The sequence below is a fragment of the Xenopus laevis genome, chromosome 6S (assembly GCF_017654675.1).
Source record: "Xenopus laevis strain J_2021 chromosome 6S, Xenopus_laevis_v10.1, whole genome shotgun sequence".
In the NCBI taxonomy this organism is placed as follows: Eukaryota; Metazoa; Chordata; class Amphibia; order Anura; family Pipidae; genus Xenopus; species Xenopus laevis.
Genome location: NC_054382.1, coordinates 123,427,279 through 123,446,202, shown reverse-complemented (window position 1 = coordinate 123,446,202; position 18,924 = coordinate 123,427,279). Strand labels below are relative to the sequence as shown.

At 41.7% G+C, this 18,924-nt stretch overlaps 1 protein-coding gene across 1 annotated transcript in view; it reads left to right on the top strand.

The window, feature by feature from the left end:
- Positions 1–13,136: 13,136 nt before the first annotated feature.
- The window catches only part of ext1.S (exostosin glycosyltransferase 1 S homeolog), a gene marked incomplete at its 5' end in the record, with an annotated part of 183,401 nt that continues 177,613 nt past the window's right edge, over positions 13,137–18,924 (top strand). Inside the window, 1 exon segment of the mRNA NM_001090313.1 lies at positions 13,137–14,470. Coding sequence (NP_001083782.1) covers positions 13,542–14,470 — 929 coding nt within the window.

Here is an 18,924-nt window from a genome sequence, read left to right as displayed (position 1 = left end):
CAAAATATCAATAAAATTACTTTGCTATCTTAGAACTGGCAAAATCCCATTATTTTCTATGGTGGGTTGAAGAACTTTGGGCAAAAAAAGAGAATCATCAATATCTGGCACAAAAACAATATATTTTTATTGCAGGTACCGGATCTGTTATCTAAAAAAAAAAAAGTTTTCCAGAAAGCTCCAATTTACAAAAAGACCATCTCCCATAAATTCCATTTTATCCAATAATTCAAATTTCAAATTCAAACCTTTTTCTCATAAAACTATAGCGTGTACTTGATCCAAACTAAGATGCCATTCATCCTTATAGGAAGCAAAAACACCTTATTGGGTTTATTTAATGTTTACATTATTTTCTAGTAGACTTTAGATATGAAGATGCAAATTAGGGAAAGATCCATTATCCAGAAAACCCTAGGTTCCATGCATTCTCTTGGCTTTTTGGCAAGTGAGGGTTATGGGAGATAGCTCATAGTACAAGTTGATCCAGGGACTGGTCCGATTGACATTTTGGAGTCAGGAAATAATTTTTCCCCCTCTGAGGCAAATTGGAGAGGCTTCAGATGGGTTTTTTTTGCCTTCCTCAGGTTAAAAAAAGTTAAAAAACTGAACTTGATGGACGTGCGTCAACCTAACTTACAATGTTACTATGTATTCTGGATAACAGGTCCCCAAACCTGTACATGCACAGTGCCCCCCTATTATTGCACCCTAGGCAGGTGCCTCTTCAGCCAACCCCTAGTTCCAGCCCTGCAAATAAGTACACAATTTTGTATTTGTATGGTTAGACCACCCACTAACATCATTCCATGGGTTCCACGGGTCTAGAGAAGGTAGATGTAACTAACCCACTTTCAACTGTTATGTTGTGTATTATTCCCCATTTCGAAAACCAAAAATGTTGCGTGTTTTGTAACACAATACAAGGAAAATAGGGGTAAGATAAAACATTTTTCATTAAGGAGGTGAATAAAGATGGAACCGTGTCTGATTCTTACAGCAGTTCTTACATGGACTTCAATTATTGCAACTTTTCTAAGGAAAAGAGGTGCTTAGTAGGCTGTAAAGGGAAATATTCTACATGACGCCTCATTTTATTTCTCCTCTATTATGTAGAGCGTATCACCCCCCCCCGCACCACCTCCGCCAAACAAATTAGTAATTATTTTCGTTGAGTGTCACATCCGAGAAGAAAATGATAAAAAATCTTTACCTTGTCACCTTCTTCCTTCCAACGCTCTGGAGAGGAATCCTGCCAGTGTGTGGCCATTGCTGTGAGAGCCGGGGATCACACAAATAATGTAATGCAAATAACCTGGAACAAAAATCAATAAATATTCTTTCAGCTGTTTTCAATTTTCATGGCAATAACATAAAATTAGCGACAGCTGAGACCCTTTGGTTGAAAGTGGTTCCAACGCCTCTAATGAAATGCAGAGGCTAAACAGAAAGGAAATTGTATGATAATAGTAATTAGGATATGGTAATAATGGCAACAAATGATATGACAAAGAGTCAAGAAACCTAATTGAGTTCCTAAACTTGGATTAGATACATGGTGGCTGAATGTTTTAGCTCTAATATGTGAAGCCTCCGACTCTCAAATGAAGACTTTATTTTCAGGTCTAACGGGTTTTTTGGATGGTTGGGAAACTCAACAAATATTTCTTCTTTGACTTATCCAAATTGCATGGGAATAGGCAAATCTACATAAATAAAAGAACATTAGTGCTTATACCAGCTCAGCGGGTGCTGATTGATAGGCAGAGCTGTCTGTAAAGTTTAGAATGGAAATAGGAGAACTGAAATGCAAATAAAGTCTTACAGTGTAACAAAGACATCAACACAAAGGCTGAACCCCCAGCAACATTTCCATAATCTTTATTAAGATGTTGATTGGTTGGTACTGGTTACTCCACTGGTTGTCAAGCTTCCCCCTAAAATTTTTGTGTCTTGTGGTATGCATCAAGTGCATACATTACAGCCTATAATACCCACCCCAGTCTATAATACCCACCCCAGTCTGGCCGGTTTCCCTAATATCTGAGAATACAGTTCAGAACAGGTATGGTATCTGTTATCCAGAAATCGGTTATTCAGAAATCTCCAAATTACAGAAAGGCTGTATCCCATAGACCTCATTTTATCCAAATAATCCAAATGTTTAAAAATGATTTCCTTTTTCTCTGTAATATAAAACAGAACCTTGTACTTGATCAACCTGTCACCCTAAGAAATCATCTAAATGTTTTTTCTATTGTTCTTGTCAAGTAAAATACATTTTATTTACACTATATACATTATATACATTTCCCCCTGTCTTAGGAATCACAATCACAGCAAGCAGGCATGCGCCATTTTGTGGGCAGTGGTATAAAGTGTTGCAATCATGTCCACACTATACAATTAGATGGTGAGGAAGAGGGGGAATGTGGGAGGGCAGTGACATCTAGGAAGTGCTGAACGGAAAGTGAAAGTAATTGCTTGCTCAACCTCTACACATGAGGCACCCGCTTTCCCACCTCTATGCCTGAGACATCCACTTTCCCACCCACTGTCCCACCTCTATGCCTGAGGCACCCACTGTCCCACCTCTATGCCTGAGGCACCCGCTTTCCCACCTCTATGCCTGAGGCACCCACTTTCCCACCTCTATGCCTAAGGCATCCACTTTCCCACCCACTGTCCCACCCCTATGCCTGAGGCACCCACTGTCCCACCTCTATGCCTAAGGCATCCACTTTTGCACCTCTATGCCTGAGTCATCCACTGTCCCACCTCTATGCTTGAGGCACCTACTTTCCAACCTCTATGGATGAGGCACACAGTTTCCATCCACTGTCCTACTTCTATGCCCGAGGCACCCACTTTCCCACCTCTATGCCTGAGGCACAGACTATCCCAACTCTATTCCTGAGGCAACCACTTTCCCACCTCTATGCCTGAGGCATCTACTTTCCCACCCACTGTCCCACCTGTATGCCTGAGGCACCCACTTTCCCACCCACTGTCCCACCTCTATGCCTGAGGCACCCATTTTCCCACCTCTATGTCCACTTTCCACCCACTATTCCACCTTTATGCCCAAGGCACCCACTGTCCGACCTCTATGCATGAGGCACCCACTTTCCCACCAACTGTCCCACCTGTATGTCTGAGGCACCCATTTCCCCACCTCTATACCTGGGGCACCCACTTTACACCCACTGTCCCACCTCTATGCCTGAGGCACCCACTTTCCACCCACTGTCCCACTTCTATGCCTGAGGCACTGACTTGAATACATGATTGACAGCTGAGATTTTTAAATATGTTTAAAACAGGTGTGGATGTTTTAATTTAAAAAAAAAAAAATGGGTTTAATATTTAATATGAAAATTACTTTTATAACACAGCTGTTTATGTATGGGTAATAGGTCCCCTTTAATCCTTATTGGAAGCAAAACCAGCTTATTGGGTTTAGTTAAAGTTTACATTATTTTCTAGTAGACTTAAGGTATGAAGATCCAAATTACAGAAAGATATGTTATCCAGTAAACCCCAGGTCCTCACATTCTGGATGACAAGTCCCATACCTGTACTGCAGAGCGAGGTGCATCTTTAAATTTTTTCTTATTAAATTTCATAAATCATAACTTTGCTCATGAGACACGAAAATGCTGAGGATTCATGTAGACTTTCCGAAGTTCGGCATCCTAAGCACTGAATCAAAGCTCTTTCACTTCATAACTTCTACACAGAGATGATGGTCTCCAAGGAGAGAAAACATTTGTTTTATATACACCTGCGATGTTCTTCCAAGCCCGGGAAAGAATTAAAATTGCAAGATAGATGGTAAAAGTGCCGAATTGCTTCAGGGCTTATGACCTAAATGACATTAAAATGACATTCGAAATACAAGTGCGGAGAACTTATTCCTTTGATGTATGTGTAAATGTATTACGGGCTATTTTGATCTAGTTCAGGAAAGTTTTTTTAGTTCTGAAAGACTTGGGGGTTCAGAAGTAGCATGTTTTCTCTATAATGTGTTATCTTCACTTCTACATAAATAAAACTGTAGCCAATTAAAGGAATGTTTTTGTCTTCACAAACTGACCAGTTCCTCTTTCACAGAGCTACTTGTCCCCGGGCAATATACTTATTTTAGACTTTATCTCTTGATGGATCCAGTAAATAAAGGTGGCCATATACAGGCCAATATAAGATGCCAACTCTGCCCCAGTCTTGCCCAACAATTGGATTAGATGAAATCTGGATGAGAAAAGAGATAACAACCGTGATAATTTCCTGAATATCTAATGCCAGCCAGTAAAATTACATTTTGTTCACTGCTTCAACCGATGCAGGTTACTGTGGGAACCCTGGGGCTACTGCCACATTTGGGTAGATTACAGTGGAAGATCAAGGAGCAGCTTTAGATGCTGAAACATAATTTAGCAAATGTAAGCCTTGGCTGTCATTGCTTATTCTCCTTCCTAACCTGCTCAGCCACTGCACACAGTCACTTTGAACTCCTTAGGTTTGAGGACACGCGTTTTAAAGCCCATCAATCAGCGTGGGCCAATGTGGAGCCCAGAGAACCAGTTCCATGGGATTAATTTGGCATTGCCATGCATGGATGCACATCATTTTTAATGATTTAATGATTCTATTGGTTAATTAATTTATTCTGGTGATTGGTGGGTTTGGGGTATATATCTGTTATACCTGTGTGTTTTTTGTACAGCCCATGATTAAGTGCCCACAGGCACAAAACGCATAAGGCTATGTATTTATTTACTCTGTGGCCTAAAATAAAATTCTTTTTACAAGCCTGTTTGTGGGATCTGTGATCCACAGATGAGAACCCGGACCCCACATACTACTGGTGAGATTACAAACTTGTTGGCTTTACACTGGGATTTTTTTCATTAAATGCATTGCCACGCACGGCACAATTTTGCATCACACCAGCTGTTGGTGGGATGCTGGCAGTTATACCTCATCAGAAAACTGAGGACTCCGAGGTTGGACATTGCTGAGGATTAAATTAAAAACATGAAATACACATATAATACACGTCTACTTTAATTATAATTTTTCCTGCAATAATGATGAAGCCCTGGTCAAATGTTCTCTCTGACCAACATGACTATGAATGTCCAATGAGGATTTGGATGGATCTTAAGCCACAGCAGGGCTTAAAGGAAGTTGAAAAGGGTCTTTAATCACAAGAGAAAGTGATACCACAGGGTTTACAACATTGTTAAACCTGCAGCCCCATTTAACAGCTAGAACAAAAGTGCCATTGTAAAATGTTATATAGGGTAACGTTCAACAGGAACCTATTTGGACAGAATAGCAAAAGCAGGAACAGCACACAGGCTGATGATAAAGAAACACGACTGTTTTCATGTGCCTTGTACATATAAATAACACAACATTGGACTATTGATCTCTGAAGCAAAGAGGGTTCAATACAAGCATTATGCTCCCAGTATACAACTCTTCAAAGACTCCATAAAATGACTCCACTTCAGAGAAAGCCCAGTTATTCTCTAGCTAGCCTTTGAGATCAACTAAATGTTCCACCAATAAAAAATCTGTAAAAGGCCCAATGGGGGCTGGGGAAATATCAAAATGAAAATCGTTTGGATTTGGATGAGCAAAATAAAATGCATTTGAGCAGTTATATTCCATGAACAGATGTATTATTGGAATTATGAGTTGTTTTATATGTTCGCTGGTGCCACCAGTTAGATACAGGCATAGGAGAAGCCTTGGCAATCTTGGAGAATTCATTGCTTTTCACATAGTATCATGGTGGAGATAATCAGAATGAATCAGAATCAGTGTGAACCTTGACTCCTATATTAACTAGGTTTATCACGGAAATAGCAAGGAAATTGTGGTTTCTCCATACCACTCTCATCATACATAAACCTCCAAGTTGAGCTCTACCATGGAGTAAAAAACAGAGATTTCTTAATCTTCTAATGGCATTCAAAATGTTAGTGCTCATTTACCAGTGCAAGCCTAAAGGTATCTTACACAATATACACAATATGCCCACCAAAGGCAGATTGGGTTAATCCGATCATTCGAGCCTGGGTAGTGATGTCTAGGTTGTTGCTCGTCACAACTCCTAATGGGGTACTGCATTGACAACAAAAAATAGAGCTAGATGGGGTGTTCTAGGGCAGCAGTGCCCACACTTTACTAATGTGAGGTCTACATTTAGTCATGATTTCCCATTATGATCTACAATCATACATAAAAGCATTGTTAGCATTCAGTTCCATGGAAAATATTACTTAAATATTGATTTACGAGAAAATAGATATTGCTATATTGGACAATAAACTATTTCTTACGTAATCTTAACATAATAAATATCTGAATGAAAAGCATGAAGTGTTTGTCGACAGTGCCTTGTTTCGCCGCAAAAATGACGTCCATAGACTTGTATGGCATCGTGCATCAACATTTTTTTCACACCCATAGACTTTAATGGGCTTCGTCAACATTACGCCGGCGGCAAATTTTTGCGAAACAAAACGGGTCAAATTCGCCCATCCCTACTACTGATCACCAGCTAAAGGTCTATTGGTATTTTGGGCAACCCTGCTCAAGGGCCAACTTTGGTGACATTGATCTTCCATGTGATTTTCTGTTCTTGGTAGAAAAAGTCCTAATCTCTATGACTAAGGTACAAAATGTAATGCACATTTCTATTCTTATCCTTTGCCAGATATGAATTCTACTTCAGCCAGTTAAGGATTGCCCCCCCCCCCCAGAAATCCATAGTTAGTAAAGTGTGAAAAAGTAGCAAAATCCAGAAGAAAAAAAAAATTCTTACTGTAAAGAGACAGAAGTTTAAAAAAAAAAATGCAAACGAGTGTGAAGATTAACACCTACATAATACAGAAATAGTTCCCTGCCATGAAGTTATCACATCACTTAGAGAGAGAAATGTGTGCAATCAAGTATTCCTTTCCCTGATTATGTGGCGAGCAAGTTTAATGGCAACCTCCCGAAATACTGTAAATGCTACTGATGCAGGGGAACCCCTGGAGCTACTGGGCCCCACAACAAATTCTGTTTCAGGTATCTAAAATATCTAGAGGTTATCTGACCAGTATCAAATTGTATATTAATTAAGGCCTTCTGGGGCCCCTATAAATCATGGGCACCCCTGCAGCTGCAGGGTCTGCTTCCTCTGTAGTTACCCCCAGCTACTACTACCACCCTCAATGTGGTGGGAATTCCTGGGTTCCCATAGCAGGTTGGGTCGTTAGGTGCAGCAGACTGGCACCCGGATGCCCTGGAATTTTGTATGGGAAGTGATGTAATTGCAACTAGAGTCCTGCAGCGGGTAGGGTACCCGCAGCTTACCCGAAAAAAAGCGGAATGAGGGGAGGATTTTCAGGTGCGGGTATACCCACGGGTCTGCGGGTCTCATGTAAATTTCTTATCTTATGTAATATTGTCTATATTTTGCTCCTTTTAAAGTTTTACAAAACTTGTATCTGTCCCCGCCAACTTTTGATGACGTCACTTCAGGTTTGCAGCACCATCACTTCCTGTTTGATGGGGGTTATCAGATAAGGCAGTTGCGGGTCCGGGTCTGCTAGCGGATAAAAGTGAGTAAATATGCGTGCTGCGGTTCGGGTCACGGGCTGTGGGTTGCGGGTTGGGTCTTAGAAATTGGTTCCGCGCTGGACTCTAATCCCAACTCAACTTGGAAAACGATTTTGGTATAAACCATGTTCAGTCGTCCAGATACTCCCGGGATGATCTCACCATATATCATGATGACAGTTCTACAAGCTCCAATGTGTATTTAGGAATCACAACAAAATAGGGGCCCCTCAACAAAGCAGGGACTTTCCCTTGAGATGAAAGACAGCTAGCAATTATACATAGCAATATATACATACATATACAGTATAGTAGGGATCTCCAACCAGTAGCTCATGGGGAACATATTGCTCACCAACCACTTGGATGTTGCTCCCAGTGACCTCAAAGCAGGTGATTATTTTTGAATTGTCTTTGGTTGTATAAAAACCGCATGCACTGCCAAACAAAGCCTCAATGTAGGTGAGAGAGAGAGAATAACGCAAATAATCTGTTCCGTGACCCTCCATGGTATGGTATGACTCCACTCTGTGCTGAAATTGTGTTACAGGGTCCAATATTTACATGGCAATGACTCCCTTACAAATCCCTGGGGAGTAAGTCTCTGGGTTAGTAAAGAGAGAATACTAATGTTACAGAGCAACATTGACCCTGTGCAGAACTGTACCCAGACCAGCACAGAGCTGAGAATGTATTTGCTGATAGTGTGAGAAATGACAGCTACTCTGCCTGCAGCAAATCAGAACATAAGCTCATTTGATTTCCCCGGGGCCCTGCGGTTGCAGAGGTGCCCCATTAATAAGACCTACCACTTGCCCAGCTAGTTGCTGATTTGTCATATCTTTATAGTGGAATTAAACTGACTACTTTTTTGGTGCTGTTTAAAATGATCCCTAGGTCAGAATCAAATTAATCAATCATTCTGCCACATTCTGTGGTTATCTGGACCCCGGGAGGCGCCATTTCATTGGTCTGTGTCATTTAATCTTCGCAAAGGTATCATTATGGCTCATCTCTTGCATTTACAGACTTCATATAGAAGTACATGTATAGGTAGGATCCCTTATCCGGAAACCCGATATCCAGAAAGCTCCGAATTACAGTCTCCCATAGACTCCATTTTATCCAAATAATCCAAATTTATAAAAATAATTTCCTTTTCTCTGTAATAATACAACAGTAGCTTGTACTTGTTCCCAACTAAGATATAATTAATCCTTATTGGAAGCAAACCCAGCCTATTGGGTTTATTTAATGTTTAAATGAATTTCTAGTAGACTTACGGCATGAAGACCCAAATTACGGAAAGATCCATTATCCGGAAAACCCTAGGTCCCAAGCATTCTGGATAACAGGTCCCATACCTGTACTATATAGCATACACACTGAGGCACATTGATCAAAGGTCGAATTTCAAATTCATGTGAATTTTTTTAAACTCTAATAAATTTAAATATACCCGAAATTCAATTGGGGGGTTATTGAATAAAAATATCTAATATCTAAAACTCAAACAAATATTACGGACCCGAAAATCAAGTTTTTTCTCTGGGAAAAAACGAATGTCAGGAAGGCTAGTAACGTTCAAATTGGTCACTGGACCTCTCCCATTGACTTATACATGAACTCGGCAGGTTTTAGGTGGTGAATGGTCTAATTCGAATTTTTAAAGTTTGATAAATCTCGAAATTTGAATTCAAATTAGAATTGAGTTTGGATTGAATTTGAGACTTTTGACCATAAAAAAAATGTAAAAATTTAAATTTTCAATTCGACCCTTAATACATCTGCCTCATGGTCTACTAAGTTGGCTTCGGACAAGTGAATTGTGATTCGTCTAATCTTCTGCTATTATGTAAATTCTAATGCTCTAACTGGCGGAAGACTGATGGTAGGACGCTCGGAGAGGTAGACAGTTGTCTATATTGAGAATGTCTAACAGTTGTAACACAATACAATATGCCCTTTTACTATTATTAGCACATATTTATATAGAAACCCCAATGCTCATAGGCAGTTAGTAAGCAGTACTGGAGTGTGGGGAGATCCACCAGCAGGGGGCACTGTCATCACTCTATCTATGTGGGTCTCTAGGAAGAACCTGTGTAAAGAGCAGCACATAGGATCCCAGCGTGACCACACAATAACATTGCATAAATAGCAATATATTGGGAGTATCTGGCATTAACAGTACCAGTTGATCATTTGGTTTAATAAGATAGCCGAGTTCCTGACCAGCTCAGGGGGGTCTGAGCTTAGAGTAAACCTGTATTGTGTCCGGGAGCCAGACGGCTCTGATTTGGCAGATCACACATAAAGGACTGTGCTGAGTGCTGAGGAATCTACTGGCAATGGGGACCTTGTGATTCTTTAAGATGCAAATCTTCGATTGCCTGATGTTCTGCAGCAGCTCTAAACCGCTGTATTTAACATTGACCGATTCTGCAGAGATTATACATCATTCAATGGATCGATGGTCCCAATTACGCACAGGATCAATTTACCTTCCTGGATATTTCTAGAACACTGGAGGGAACCAGAAGAACTGCCCCCCCTACGCACAACTTGAATTAAATGCAATTGTTCCATCGCACACCTGCAATTCACTTCACTGCACTGGTGGTGCTGGCCCTCCGTTGACCCGGCCCAGCCTCTTAGCAACAGCAATCGTTTTGGAACAGATCCGCACACACACAAGATTATACAGTCAGGAGCTTACCCTTTTTATTATGCTACCACAAGTATGGGTCTCCCCCCGAAATGGAATTTCTTCTGGTTCCCTCCAGTGACCTAGAAACATACAGGAAGGTAAATTGACCATGTTTGTAGTAGGGACCATCCATTGAATGATGTAGAATCTCTGTAAGGTCGCTGCAGAACAGGTGATGCAGAATTGGTGCTGCAGTCCTCCCTTGTTTTTTAATTGCACAGGATCCCCGGAAAGGGGTTGTTCACTTTTGAATTAATTTTTAGTATGATGTAGAGAGCGATATTCCGAGACAAATTGCAATTGGTTTTAATTTTTTATTATTTGTGGTTTTTTTAGTAGGGATGCACCGAATCCACTATTTTGGATTCGTCTGAACCCCCGAAGCCATCACGAAAGATTTGGCTGAATACTGAACTGAATCCTAATTTGCATATGCAAATTAGGGGTGGAAAGGGGAAAACATTTTTTTACTTTCTTGTTTTGTGGCAAAAAGTCATGCAATCTAGCTCCCTGCAAATTAGGATTCGGTTTGGATGGGCAGAAGGATTCAGCCGAATCCTGCTGAAAATGGCCAAATGCCGAACTGAACACTGGATTCGGTGCATCCCTATTTTTTAGTTATTTAGCTTTTTACTGAGCATCTCTCCAGTTTGCAGTGTAAGCAATCTGGTTACTGTGGCCCAAATTTCCCTAGCAACCATAAACTGATTTGAATAAGAGACAGGAATATGAATAGCATAGGCCTGATTAGAAAGAGGAGTAATAAAAAGTAGATATAACAATGCATTTGTAGCCTTGCAGACCATTTTCTTTTTAGATGGGGTCAGTGACCCCTATCTGAAACGTAGAAAGAGTCAGAAGGACAATAATTCAAAAATTATTTAAAAAAAAAAGAAAAAAAATGAAGGCCAATCGAAGAGGTGCTTAGAATTAATGAATCTGTAACATAATAAAAGTTAATGTAAAGGTGAACTACCACTTGAAGGCCCTATAGAGAGGATGATAAACTACAGTCTGGTGGGGCCAAGAGTTGGCAGTTTTTATTCAGCCTGTTCATGGTCAGGTTGACATTGGGGCGAATACGGAACATACCATTCCTGTGGTCAGGCTACTCTTCCCTGCTAGATAAACATTACTATATCTACATTCCTGAGCATCTCCCCTGTGGGGACAGGGTGACAGTTGGAAACAATGAAAGGAGCAGCAACGAAAATACTTTTTCTGCCCAAGGATAGTGTGGGATTCAATGTCAACGTCCCATTTTTGGCCCTTGTGTTATCTAATAATGTACCTGACTCAATGAGCACCAATCAAATGTAAAGACTGCAGCAGGGTTGCCAGGCCTAATTTTCAAAACCAGCCAAAGTCGGCTACAAAACCAGAACCAAAACTAGCCAAGAGGCACTTCAAAAGTAGCCCAAAAATAGCACAATACGTGCAGCGAAAAGAAAAGTATAAAAAATAAATGAATATATGTAAAAATATGCCTTTTCCGGTTACACAAATTTTTCCATGAAGCAAAATGGGACAGATTCACCCACTGCCAGGGGCGTAACTACAGAGGGGGGCCCAGGAGGTATAGGGGCCACATGAGGCCCTAATACATATACAATTTCAATAAATATTGTTAAAAAAAGGTCAAACTGTAGACATTTTGGTGGCCAGCAGATTTTTCCCCCCGAAATTGTCTGAAATTGAGGCAAGTCATCCGAAAATGCGAGAGTTCTTAAAGGAGACATATAGGATAAATGAAAAAAGCTCTAATTTTGTAGGCAAATATAAGTAATATATGGTGTTGCTTTTACATGGTGCTAAAAATTAATATTATCTTTAAAAATAGCCCCTTTATTGGAGCTCCCTATAGATGTTCTCTGGTCCCCGTCTATGTTTCAAATGAGGGGTGGGCGTGTCCTAACGGTCCCTACCAGAAGCACAGTCAGAGGGGGACAGCCAATCACAGCCCTGCAGTCACACAAGCAAAGACAGACTTCAGTTCCCTATCTGGTCCTGCTAGCTGCAAGTCAGTCCCACTGCATGCTGGGTATTGTAGTCGCTTGGCAGTGGGCAAATTGTTGAAAAGAAACGACATTACCCAACATGCATTGGGACTCTTGGGAGACACAAATTAGGGCAAGAAAAAAACTTGGCTGGTTTCCAAAGCACAAACTAGTCAAAGGCCCAAAAAGTAGCCCAAATCCCTAGCTTGGCTAGTTTGTACTTTCAAAACTAGCCTGGGCTTTAAATTAGTCGCCCAATTTGGCTGGAAACCCTCCAACCTGGACTGCAGGGGTCATGTGAATTCCCACAGTGAGGAGCTCCCAAATGGAGAGGAGGGGGGTTGCTTTGAGATTCTACATAGATCCCCTAAAAACTCAGCTTGATGCTCATTTAAGTGAAATCGTTTAAAGTCTGCCCGGGATATTCGTGGCACCTTGGGATAACGACCTTCTCTGAACACGGGCTTCTCACAAAGAAACAAAGTTTAATAACAAAGAGACCCTGCAGAGGCTGTGGTGGATCATTCCCACAGGCTGAACTAATAGCGCTGAATCCCTCCCCCCCCGGAGAGCAGTGGTTTCTCCCGGGTTCTTCGGAAGCGTCGCACCAAAAATTCCCACCTGTACGTGTGTGAGGAGGATGCCGGGAACTAGGCAGCTACACTCAACAAGCTCCCGCCCTCCTCACCTCTCTAAGCTTGACTAGAGGCGGCGAAAGGCGTGGCTAGACGGCGGCGGAAGCACGTCCCGCCCCGGATGTGACGCGCAGCCAATGAGCGCGCAGGGTGCGTGGATAGATGAGGTCACAAGCTGAGGAATGGAATGTGTTACATTGTAGCGAGCAGAACGTTGTAAAACCGAACTGTGCGCTCCGTGATATCACCGCGCGTTCCCTTTAGTAAGGAGTTCCCGGGGAATGCGGAGCCATGCAGGGATTCGTCAGGTTACCGGGCTCGGGCATGTAGCGCTGCTGCTGCCTTGTCTGTGAGCCGGCGGGGAAAGTTCAAGCACGGACACCCACTCCCCAGCTCCGCTATACGGGAACCTTCTTTGCCTCCCAGTCCTCCGCCATGAGGGACCGGCGGGGAGAAAGTTAAGTGGCCCCATGCGCTCGGGGAGTCGGGGGGAAAGGAACGAGAGTGCGACGGGAAGATGGCGGAGCGGAGCTGAGGGGGGCCCTCCAGTGTCGGTATCCGAGCACCCTGACCGGACACATGCAGGCGAAAAAACGCTACTTCACCCTGTTGTCCGCCGGCGTCTGCCTCGCCCTGCTCTGCTACCTCGGGGGCGTGCACTTACGGGCAGCAGCGCGGAGCGGGGATGGGATTTACCGGAGTCCCGCGCAGCCCTGGCCGCTCTTACCCGACACCTCGCTGCTGCCATTCACCCAGGAGGAGGGCGGCGACCCCGGCAGTCAGGTGTCCCCCCGGCAGAAGCGAGATGGCAACTCCAGCATCTACAAGGGCAAGCGCTGCCGCATGGAGTCCTGCTTTGACTTGTCCCTGTGCCGGAGGAATGGCTTTAAGGTGTATATCTACCCCCAGCAGAAGGGGGACAAACTGTCTGACAGTTACCAGCACATTCTGGCTGCCATAGAGACTTCCAGGTTCTACACCTCCGACCCCAGCCAGGCGTGTGTGTTTGTGCTCAGCCTGGACACCTTAGACAGGGACCAGCTGTCCCCCCACTATGTGCACAACCTCAAGTCCAAAGTCCAGAACTTGCACCTGTGGAACAATGGTAGGAATCATTTAATTTTTAATTTATACTCCGGCACCTGGCCCGACTACACCGAGGACGTGGGCTTCGACATCGGACAGGCCATGCTGGCCAAGGCTAGCATCAGCACGGAGAACTTCAGGCCCAACTTCGACGTCTCCATCCCTCTCTTTTCTAAGGATCATCCCAGGACAGGCGGCGACAAGGGCTTTCTGAGATTTAACAATATCCCCCCTATGAGGAAGTACATGCTGGTCTTTAAGGGGAAGCGGTACCTGACAGGGATAGGGTCCGACACCAGGAATGCCTTATATCACGTCCATAATGGGGAGGATGTGGTCCTGTTGACCACCTGCAAACATGGCAAAGATTGGCAGAAGCACAAGGATGCACGTTGTGATAAAGACAACGCCGAATATGAAAAGTAAGTGCTCTGATTGGACGGGAAGCTGCTTGGCCCTTTATTTTTATTTTTTACCTTTCAGATACAATAATCCAGGTAATGTATTCATCCTCAATCTGCACCGTCCCGCACTGATTTATTCATGGATCTGTGTGTACACGGATATGTCATTTGAAACAGGCTTTCAATCGTGTTTTCGCAGGACATAAACCTCTAAAATAACTTTGCTTGGTGAAAGAAATCCTAACAGGTTTTGAAGTGCTTCTATTGGAAGCAATGCCTGTCCCCCTTCTATTCTTTGCCCTGGTGCTTTTGACTCTTGAATCAGTGTAGCAGAAGCCAAGATTAACATGTAGAAGCATGAAAGGCAGGATTTCTACTATATTATACTAAGAGACTGCAGAAAGGGACAAAAACTCTGCTTTTAATAAGAATTATAGTTACAAAAAAAGTCAAGTCATTGAGAAATTGAAACTGGTCGTGGAAAGTTGCTTAGAACAACGTTTTCTTTCGTTGGGCAATATTTTCTTTTTGGGTTTACATGCCCTTTAATGTGAGGTGCCTTAAAGTGTAGCTGGCAAACTTGCACTCCAGTACCACTGTTGTTCACCTTTGAGTTAACTTTTAGTATGATTTAGAGAGTGATATTCTGAGACAATTTGCAATTGATTTTCATTTTTTATTATTTGGGGTTTTTCTGTTATTTAGCTTTTGATTCAGCAGCTCTTCAGTTTCAGCAATCTGGTTGCTAGGCTCCAAATTACCTTAGCAACCACGCACTGATTTGAATAAGAGGCTGGGATAGGAATAGCGGTGGACCTGAATAGAAGGATGAGTAATAAAAAGTAGCATACATTTGTAGCCTTACAGATCATTTGATTTTTAGATGGGGTCAGTGACCCTCGTTTAAAATCTGGAAAAAGTCGGAAGAAGGCGGCAAATAAAAAAAAAAAATAGAATATAAATAATGAAGACCAATGGAGAAGTTGCTTGGAATTGGCCATTCTATAACATAATAAAAGTTAACTTAAAGGTAACCTGACTTTAAGGTGGTTTGGATAGGTACTGGCTGTTGTGCTGCCGCATAAAGTCTGCAATTTCCAGTCTGAAATCCAGGTTTCCCTGTAAATATAGTGTTGATTGGGTAGGGTCCAGCATCAACACCTAAAGAAACCTTAGGCCAAACATAAAAGTCTTCTCTATGTGTTGTTGGCGTGGGGAAGATATGGAGATACATTCTGCCTTTTAAGGGATTGACGTGCCTTGTAAGTATGGGGTTGTATGTTTTTGATATCTTGGTTATTATAGAACCTCTTGCCATTCTGAATGTACAGGAATATTTAGCAAAATCACGACGTGTCATGTTTAATAAAGAGGAAATCATTCTTTTGTTTCAAATATATTTAAATATCTGCAATGGTTCCTGCTAAGGCTTTAACCAAAGAGCTGCATTGATTTCTGCCATTCACATCCGGCTTTGTGCTCTAACACTAGGAAGGGCTCGGGTTTGAAGTGTATATTGATATGGGCTCCTGTTAAAAAGAGGAATTTCTGTATCCTTGGCAGTGGTGGGGGGTGAGGCTGAAGTCTGACCTTTGACTCTTGCTCTGGGAAGCTAGTGGCTGTAATGTACCATGAATGGTGTACAATTACAGCTATGAAGTTACGTTAGTGGAGGCTGGTCACTGCTTGTATGTGTAGTAGTGATGTGCGGGCCGACCCGATACCCGCGGGTACGGGCCGACCACGCATGCTTCCTCGCAGGTGCGGGTGGAGCTCTTCTCCTGCTCTCCCCACATTCCTCCGTCAAATGCCAGATTCCGACTTTCGGGTTCGTCTTTTATAGACGCTGCGTCTGCTCGCCCACCCCTTTTGTGACGTTATCAGCGGGTTGGCATGGGTCTATAAAAGCAACCCAGAAGTGCGGATGCGGCTGGCATGGGCTATGAGAGGGCGGTTTACTGTCGGGTGCAGGAAATCTCAACCCGCACATCACTGTGTGTATATATATACAGGTATAGGATCTGTTATCCAGAAACCCATTATCCAGAAAGCTCAGAATTACAGAAAGGCGGTCTCCCATAGACTCCATTTTATCCAAATAATACAAATTCTTAAAAATGATTTCCTTTTTCTCTGTAATAATAAAACAGTAGCTTGTACTTGATCCCAAATAAGATATAATTAATCCTTAATGGTGGCAAAACCAGCCTATTGGGTTTATTTAATGTTTACATGGTTTTCTAGTAGACTTGAGGTATGAAGATCCAAATTACAGAAAGATCCGTTAACCTGGAAAGCACCAGGTCCTGAGCATTCTTGATAACCGGTCCTATACCCATGTATGTATGTATATGTGTATATGTGTATATGTGTATATATATATATATATATATATATATATATATATATATATATATATATATATATATATATATATATATATATATATATATATATATATATATATATATATATATATATAGAATTATTGACTTGATGTATTTCCTTGGAGTGCTGTCAATCCCTGCATTTTATTTATATATATATATATATATAAATTATATATAATATTATATTCTATACATACATACATACATACATACATACATACATACATACATACATACATACATACATACATACATACATACATACATACATACATACATACATCTGTTATAACACATCTAGGCGTGTCGGCATTTTGGGTAAAGTACCTGCCTTTCATGCCCAGCAATGGTGCTACAGATATTCTGTGAATGCTGTTGTTCCCCCCTCCCATATGAGTTTTACAATTTAAACCCTTGGTGCCACACTGTAATAGTTTCTTTCACTTTCTAAATTTCAACGTGGTAAACTGCAACTCCCTGCGGGCTGTGTTCCAAGCTGGAGTGTTTTGTCATTGGGGTTTTTTTTTTCTTTTTTAAGTTTTCAGATTATTTCAGTGAGATTAGTTTCCACTACTTATTATTTAACCTCATTATGAGAACAAAATATATATCACCGTATCAAAGACCCCAGTTGTGTGTAATGAAAATGTGACCTCTTACCTATTCTGTAGCTTAACCTCTATTCATTCTCTCTCCTGATTATTCTGGGAACAATGATAATGTGGGACTTTTTTGCCTATGTGGGACTTTTTTTTTTCCTTGTGTACTGTTGCTAATGATTCCTACACATCCTCATTTTGCTCTGCCGTCTTTTGTTACCACTTTCAGTGTCACCGCACAATATAAATGAATAAGGGAACTGAGACGAACACAAGGGTTGTTTCTCTAATTTTGTTATTTGAAGCAAAAAATATTTTTATATAGCCGGGCTCTGTGAAAAGGTCAGGGGAACATCTGTCTCCTAGAGTTGCTATTATTTATTATCTGCTTGTTTTGTATCAGAAATTCCTTCTGTCGTGGCTTCATTGTAACAACTGGAACTAGTGAGTAAACTGTGGCTCCTATAACTTTTCATCAAGGAGGAAACTGTTTAAGCTTAGACTTGTTTTGTCTTTTTAAAGCAACAATCTCCTGCCTTTATATTAAATTAAATATATTTTAGGGGATCTCCCAAGTTCCCTATTTTAGCAGTTGATGTTGTCTGCCAAAACTAGTGATTAAGAACTAAATATAAATGGGGTGTGCTTTGGGATTTCATCTGTGTCACAGTTCTAACATATAATTCAGTATACAGTAGTAATGACTTCATTTTTTTTTTTTTTTTTGGCTGTTTTGATGTGGTTATGGGACTAGACAAATCTCAAGGAATGTAGTCTGCTTTCATTGATCAAGTGCATTTAGTTGGCTTGATAATAGATATATCTTTTTATTTTCTGTGAGTTCCTGCTTGAGATTTCCTGTAAAGTCAGTCTCAAAGTGTAACCTTTATGCTGCCAAGTAGCATATCCAGTATTGCATGTATGCAGTTACTGATAACCTAGAGATGGGTATAGTATAGTGTGCGTGTAATAAACACCTGCCATAAAATCAGAACTCTAGTATCCAATAAACTAATTTGATATAAAAAGTCTGTGGACACTCCCTTCCCAGAAACTATTGTCCCACTGTTACTATAGGCACCATCTCTCCCTACTATACCTGCTATCCCACAGTCACACTCCCTTCCCAGAGACTATTATCCCACTGTTACTATAGGCACCATCTCTCCCTACTATACCTGCTATCCCACAGTCACACTCCCTTCCGCCAGAGACTATTATCCCACTGTTACTATAGGGCACCATCTCTCCCTACTATACCTGCCTATCCCACAGTCACACTCCCTTCCCAGAGACTATTATCCACTGTTACTATAGGCACCATCTCTCCCTACTATACCTGCTATCCACAGTCCACCTCCTTCCCAGAGACTATTATCCACTGTTACTATAGGCACCATCTCTCCCTACTATACCTGCTATCCCACAGTCACACTCCCTTCCCAGAGACTATTATCCATGTTACTATAGGCACCATCTCTCC